At 47.7% G+C, this 7,061-nt stretch overlaps 1 protein-coding gene across 3 annotated transcripts in view; it reads left to right on the forward strand.

Annotated features, from left to right (window-relative positions):
* The window catches only part of GBF1 (golgi brefeldin A resistant guanine nucleotide exchange factor 1), a 157,305-nt gene that overhangs the window by 139,110 nt on the left and 11,134 nt on the right, over positions 1–7,061 (forward strand). For all 3 annotated transcript variants that reach the window (XM_011977460.1, XM_011977459.1, XM_011977461.1), the window contains exons 18-29: positions 725–927; positions 1,668–1,791; positions 2,444–2,569; positions 2,833–2,915; positions 3,580–3,816; positions 4,101–4,194; positions 4,574–4,750; positions 5,073–5,137; positions 5,223–5,346; positions 5,539–5,610; positions 5,749–5,843; positions 6,072–6,225. In XM_011977460.1, coding sequence (XP_011832850.1) covers positions 725–927; positions 1,668–1,791; positions 2,444–2,569; positions 2,833–2,915; positions 3,580–3,816; positions 4,101–4,194; positions 4,574–4,750; positions 5,073–5,137; positions 5,223–5,346; positions 5,539–5,610; positions 5,749–5,843; positions 6,072–6,225 — 1,554 coding nt within the window. The remainder of the gene's footprint in view (positions 1–724; positions 928–1,667; positions 1,792–2,443; positions 2,570–2,832; positions 2,916–3,579; positions 3,817–4,100; positions 4,195–4,573; positions 4,751–5,072; positions 5,138–5,222; positions 5,347–5,538; positions 5,611–5,748; positions 5,844–6,071; positions 6,226–7,061) is intronic.

Consider the following 7,061-nt stretch of genomic DNA (forward strand, 5'->3'; position numbering starts at 1 on the left):
GTGAAACCCCATCTCTACTAAAAATACAAAAATTAGCCGGGCATGGTGGTGCAAGCCTGTAATCCCAGCTACTTGGAAGACTGAGGCAGGAGAATCAGTTGAACCTGGAAGGCGGAGGTTACAGTGAGCTGAGATCGCGCCACTGCACTCCAGCCTGGGCAACAGAGTGAAACTCCATCTCGGAAAAAGGAAAAAAAACCTAACCCTTTCTTTATTGCCAGCTTAAATATGACTTTGGTTCATGTGTGCCCTTGAGTGCATGGCCGTGACTGGACATACATAAAGATGAGTTGCCTCCATGGTTAGTCCACTTTGTCCTTCAAACCCACGGCATTAAGCTAGGCAACCAAAGAAGCCAAGCCAGGCTAAAAACAAGAGGCTGGCTGTCAACAAATGTAAGGGATGGATATAAAACTGGAGAGAAGAATTACCTAGTTTCTTTCTTCTGCTTTTTCCCCTATCCTAAGTTAGAGGAGAGGAACTGTTTTATGTTTCTTGAGCACTCAGGAAAGGAGTAAAAAAGCTCGTAAGCCAATTCACTTAGACATGAAGATGGGGGAAAGCTAAGGCCGCTATGATCTAGCCTTAGTTCTGTAGTCACGAAGAACCACATCCTAGGAGCTTTTTAGCTGACCAACTGTGGGTGGGCTATGGTGGACTCCAGGCTGGCCTTGTCTAATTTAGAGGCAAAGTAGCTTCTGTAGCTCTAGTTTTTCTCACGCAGCTGCTAATCACTGGCACAGAGCAGTTCAATCAGAAACCAAAGAAGGGGATTCAGTTTCTGCAAGAAAAAGGCCTCCTCACCATCCCAATGGACAACACAGAGGTTGCTCAGTGGCTCCGAGAGAACCCTCGGTTGGACAAGAAAATGATTGGAGAGTTTGTGAGTGACCGCAAAAACATTGACCTGTTGGAGAGCTTTGTGAGGTGAGGAAGCTGTAAGAAACGTGGGATATAGCCAGGTACGGTGGCTCACGCCTGTAATCCTGACACTTTGGAAGGCTAAGGCAGGCAGATCACTCGAGCTCAGGAGTTCAAGACCAGCCTGGGCAACATGGTGAAACCCTGTCTCTACAAAAAATACAAAAATTAGCTGGGCATGGTGGCACACGCCTGTAGTCCCAGCTGTTCAGGAGGCTGAGGCAGGAAGATCACTTGAGTCTGGGAGTTCCAGGCTGCAGTGATCTGTGATCATGCCACTACACTCCAGTCTGGGTGATAGAGTGAGACCTTGGCTCAAAAAAAAAAGGGTGGGACAGGGTTAGTGATTGGATTAAAGGGACAGAACATCCGTACCTCAAAGCAGTCTCCATAAATTTCTTCTGGAGACCCTGGCCAATGTTCTTCCTCTTCCCATCATTTATATCTGTTGGACCTGAAAGGGACTCCAACGAGATAGTTTGGGGAGCCCTTCCATTCTGCATGGAGTCCATTGCAAAGGGGTAGAGCAGGGTTCCAGGGGGTGAGGGTTCTAGGCAAGAGCCTGTGGATGTGAAAAGTATTAAGGCTAGGGGTTGTGTTAAGGATGAACAGGAAATACTGCCCCTTTGCTAGATACCTCAGCCTCCTCTCTTCGAGTAAGAGTAGGTTAGAAGGACAGTGACTAAAAGAGCCTGACATGTGCAGCTTACACATTTTCAGCCTCTTCTTCCTTTCTTTCCCTATAGTACCTTCAGTTTTCAGGGTCTGCGACTGGACGAAGCTCTCCGCCTCTACCTGGAAGCCTTCCGTTTGCCTGGGGAAGCACCAGTCATCCAGAGGTTGCTGGAGGCATTCACGGAGCGTTGGATGGTGAGTTTGAGTGTCAGGGGCTGAGCCCAGGATCCGAGGTCAGTTTGACTGAGGGCTGAAGAATCCAGCTGCTATCTCTTTTTTTTTTTTTTTTTGGAGACAGAGTCTTGCTCTGTCACCCAGGCTGGAGTGTAGTAGTGCAGTCTTAGCTCACTGCAGTCTCTCTTTTTTTGGAGACAGAATCTTGCTCTGTTACCCAGGCTGGAGTGTGGTAGCGTAGTCTCAGCTCACTACAACCTCTGCCCCCCGGGTTCAAGCAGTTCTCCTGCCTCAGCCTCCCGAGTAGCTGGGATTTCAGGCACCTGCCACCAAGCCTGGCTAATTTCTGTATTTTTAGTAGAGATGGGGTTTTGCCATGTTGGTCAGGCTGGTCTCGAACTCCTGACCTCGCGTGATCCGCCCACCTTGGCCTCCCAGAGTACTGGGATTACAGGCATAAACCACCACACCCAGCCTGCTGTCTCTTAAAAAAGGCAGAGAGCAAAATTAGTGACCTTTCCACGAGGAGATCAGCTTCTGTTGAGTTGGCAAGAGGCTGGCTACTTTCTGGACAGTACCTCCCCTTTGCACTAGCACTGACCAGTGGGTTGGTAGTGAGGGTTTAATTGGCCAGAGAAGGGCATTGACACAGGCGGGATCTTTGCTTTTTCAGAATTGTAATGGCTCCCCATTTGCCAATAGCGATGCCTGCTTTTCCCTGGCCTATGCTGTCATCATGCTTAATACTGACCAGCACAACCACAATGTTCGTAAACAGAATGCACCCATGACCCTGGAGGTAAGCTTGGGTCCCAGTCAAGGCAAAGAAGACCCAGCACAGCTTTGGAGGTAGCAGGAATGACATAGGATTTCCAGTGGGCATGATGGGTGGGGTTCTGTTCAAGGAATCAGGAAGGGCTGGCCAACCTAGAAAAGGGACTGGGGTGGGGAAGTGGGTTTTTTCACTTACTTTTTCCTGAGTCCTATTTACTAAAAACCCAGTAGTCCCTTGAGTGGGGCTTCAGTATTGACACGGGAAAAAACTTACTGGCCTGTCTCTAGGAGTTTCGCAAAAATCTAAAAGGTGTGAATGGAGGCAAGGACTTTGAGCAAGACATCCTGGAGGACATGTACCATGCCATCAAGTGAGTATACATAGAGAATAGTGCAGTATCTCTGTTAAGAAGAAGCACGTTTCTTCCTTTCCCAGTTTTTACAGTCATGTCAGACTACAGTGACTCACGTGCCCTGGATTTAGCCTCAGGACTTAGTTGGACAGCCCCCTCTCTGCCAATTTGTTTCTTCCTTAAAGAAGCCTGAATGGTACTGGGACTCTAGTACTCTAAGCCAGGGTCCAAAATGCTGCTTTTAAGTAGGATATCATGGCCCCATTTTCTGAACTTTAAACAGGTACATTTTCCTCTCTAGCTTACAAGATGCATTTTCTGGCTGGTAAAGAACCCAAGATGGGCACTGGAGTGTTAGGCCCAGGTTACAGGTCAGAAATGGGCCAGTTAGTTCTTTACTGTAAATCAGAAAAGATAGAATTGTTCATTTTGTCACACCCAGTAAGAATGTGTGATCTTAGTACAGAACTGAAGGCCTCACTTCCAGATAGGGCTTTGAGATTATGGGACACTTCCTTTCTTTCTCCCTGCTTCCACTGGTGGGTGGAAAGCAGACCACTGAGCTGCAGTTCTGATGACCTCTCATCAGTGGAGAGTGCTAGTATGGATGAACTCCTAGTCTTGGTTTGGAACCAGTCAGGTTCAAAGCAGTGCAACTGCTCCTTCCTTTACCTCCTGACAGGAATGAGGAAATTGTAATGCCTGAGGAGCAGACGGGCTTGGTTCGGGAGAACTATGTGTGGAATGTGCTGCTTCATCGAGGTGCCACCCCTGAGGGCATATTCCTGCGTGTGCCTACTGCCAGCTATGATCTTGACCTCTTCACCATGACCTGGGGCCCCACTATTGCTGCTCTCTCTTATGTCTTTGACAAAAGCCTTGAGGAGACAATCATCCAGAAAGCCATCTCAGGCTTCAGGTAGCCCAGCTTTGGCCTTGGTCTTCACCTCCCCCAGTCTCATCTCTGTGAGCTAATATGGTTTTCTCCATGCCTCTCTGACTCCTACTCTTCATTAGAATGGGGTTCCCCCTGAGTTTTTGGAGGGAGGCTGAAGCTTGGGTAAGCTCAGTCTTAAACAGAAACAAGATTAAAAGGTTTCTTCCTGGGACTGACTGGGGAAGACCCCCATGCAAGCTCAGGGACTTGGAAGGGCTGCTTGGCCTTCCAGTGACTCTGTTTCTGGGATGGGGGTAACGTTACAGGAAGTGCGCCATGATCTCCGCCCACTATGGCCTGAGCGATGTGTTTGACAATCTCATCATCTCTCTATGCAAATTCACAGCTCTCAGCAGTGAGGTGAGCAGGTGCAGGAACTGTGTACTTGGAGCTCCAAAGGAGGACCTCTCTTTTAGCCATGGATCTACCCTTATCAACAGACCTGGTTGCCCTCAGCATCTTCCCTCACTGCCCCTACTTGAATATACCAGAGCTTAGGCCATTTCTGGCTTGCACAGTCTGGGATAAAACTAGTGTTACTTCATGTAATGGGGATGGGAAAGGAGATATAGGAGTGGGGAAGGCCTTAACTAGGTTAACCCACTCCCACCAGTATTATGGGGGATTGAAGCAGAGCCAACAAAAGGACCCTGAGGGAACCATCATAGGCAGAGACCTAAGAGATTTTCCTTTCTAGACATTAGCTCGGCCTTAAGTCTCTTCTCATCCTGTTTTCCAGTCTATTGAGAATCTGCCCAGTGTATTTGGAAGCAACCCTAAAGCCCATATTGCAGCCAAGACAGTATTCCATTTGGCCCATCGTCATGGTGACATCCTGCGGGAGGGCTGGAAGAATATCATGGAGGCCATGCTGCAGCTCTTCCGAGCCCAACTACTGCCCAAGGCTATGGTAGAGGTAATTCTTAGTAGGAGACTAGTCAGCAATAACAAGGCAAGAGCTGCAACATTGTATGCTATCTGTATGTAGAAGTAAGTAGTTGAGAGTAATGCTGGGCCTGATCTGCTGCAGCTCACCAGGAATGCCTCAAACGTAAGAACACAGATCTTAGGGGATAGCTGTAAAAGAAGGCCGGTAGATGCCATTGCCAATCACCAATTGGAACAATAATATAGGGGCAGAAGCCTACAGGAGGAAATCCAGAGTACTTTGGTGGGTGGAGGCAGGGGCAAAATACAAAGGACATATAGAAAGAAATTATTTTGACTTACTTTTCCAGGTAGAAGATTTTGTGGATCCTAATGGCAAGATCTCTCTACAGCGGGAAGAGACACCATCAAACCGGTAAGAGCAGACCAGAGGCTCAGGGGCTTGGGGAGGGAGAGTCAGAACTTTGGGGCTCACCAGGCCATATGCCCTTTTTCTACAGAGGAGAGTCAACAGTGCTGAGCTTTGTGAGCTGGCTAACACTGAGTGGGCCTGAGCAGTCTAGTGTGCGGGGCCCATCCACTGAAAACCAAGAGGCCAAGAGAGTGGCCTTAGAGTGTATAAAGGTAACTGCCCATCCACCCCTGGTGAGAAAGCCTAGACACTTTCCTATTAGACAGATGCTACCCAGTGAACTGAAGAATAAATCATCCAGATTTGTAACCAGGGCTGACTCTGCCCTCTCTCCCTGGCTCTTGGGGACATTCTGTTCCCTTCAGCCCTTGTCAAAGACCCCCTCTCTCTTTTGCCCTCTCTAGCAATGTGACCCAGAAAAAATGATCACAGAAAGCAAGTTCCTCCAGCTGGAGTCACTACAGGAGCTCATGAAGGTAAAGGATGAAGAAAGGAAGCATGGAACAACTGGCTGAATCTGGGAGGGGTGATAGGGACAGTATTATTTCTGTCAGGACAGGGCCAGTGGTTGGCTTCTTTTCCATGCCTGCTTTTCTGCTGCTGTTCCCCTTCAGGCTCTGGTCTCAGTGACACCAGATGAAGAGACATATGATGAGGAAGATGCTGCTTTCTGCCTAGAGATGCTACTAAGGATTGTGTTGGAGAACAGGTAAGATGAACATAGTCTTTAGGCAGACCCCAAGCTAAGCTTGTGCCAAAGGGATGAAAGCCATCTGGCTGAGTGGGCTCTGGGGAACTGTAGGCAGCAGGGGAAAAGCTTACTCATCATTCCTGTCTACTTAGGGTGTAATATCAGTGAGTCCTGAAAGGCCTAGGGGACCTAATGCCCAGTGGCCTCTCTAACTGAGACTATCTTCATTCCTTTATATCTACACAGGGATCGTGTGGGCTGTGTGTGGCAGACTGTTCGAGACCATCTATACCACCTCTGTGTTCAGGCACAAGATTTCTGCTTCCTTGTGGAGCGGGCAGTGGTGGGGTTGCTACGCCTGGCCATTCGGCTGCTCCGGAGAGAAGAGATCAGTGGTCAGGTAAGCAGAATGCATCTTGGAGAGTGGGCAGGTATGTGGCCACAGTTGTCAATTATGAATATAGCCTGAGACAGAGAGTACATTTAGTGCCCCATAGCATGAGCCCAGTGACCAACCACAGGGCTGGTGCAATCTAGCAGGGGGCATTGTGAGTGAGCCTGAAATGGCCTCAGGCATGGAGCCTGTGCTCTGCACCTCAGCCTCCTAAGAATCTGCTTTGTAGGACTGGCCTGCTACTGCCTTATAATAGTCCCAGCTCTGTACCTGGTTTCCTGTCATGCTTATGACCCACCTGAGATCTCTTTGCTTAACTATAAAAAACAACAAGCATAGAACTAATAAGTGGGTTCAGCAAGGTCACAGGATGTGATATCAATACACAAAAAGTAATTATATCTCTACGTGCTAACAGTGAACAATATGGAAACTGAAATTTAAAATACAATACCATTTACAAGTGTTCCAAATAAAGTGAAGTAATATATAGCTGACAAAACATGTATAAGATTTGTATGATGAAAACTACAAAACTACAAAATAAGTTGAAGAAGATGTAAATAATTGACGAGGCATACTATGTTCGTAGATTGGAAGGCTCAGCATAGTAAAGTTGTCACTTCTCCCCAAATTGTTCTGTAAATTCAACATAACTCCTATAAAAATCCCAAAAAGGTTCTTGTAGACATAGGTAAGCTTATTCTAAAATTTAGATGGAAAGGCACAAGCTCTAGAATAGCTAGAAAGAATAAAGTGGAAAGAATCATTTTCTCTGGGCCAGGTGCAGTGCTTCATGCCTGTAATCTCAGCACTGTGGGAGGCCAAGGCAGGCAGATCAC

Source organism: Mandrillus leucophaeus, unplaced genomic scaffold, assembly GCF_000951045.1.
Source record: "Mandrillus leucophaeus isolate KB7577 unplaced genomic scaffold, Mleu.le_1.0 Scaffold18, whole genome shotgun sequence".
In the NCBI taxonomy this organism is placed as follows: domain Eukaryota; kingdom Metazoa; phylum Chordata; class Mammalia; order Primates; family Cercopithecidae; genus Mandrillus; species Mandrillus leucophaeus.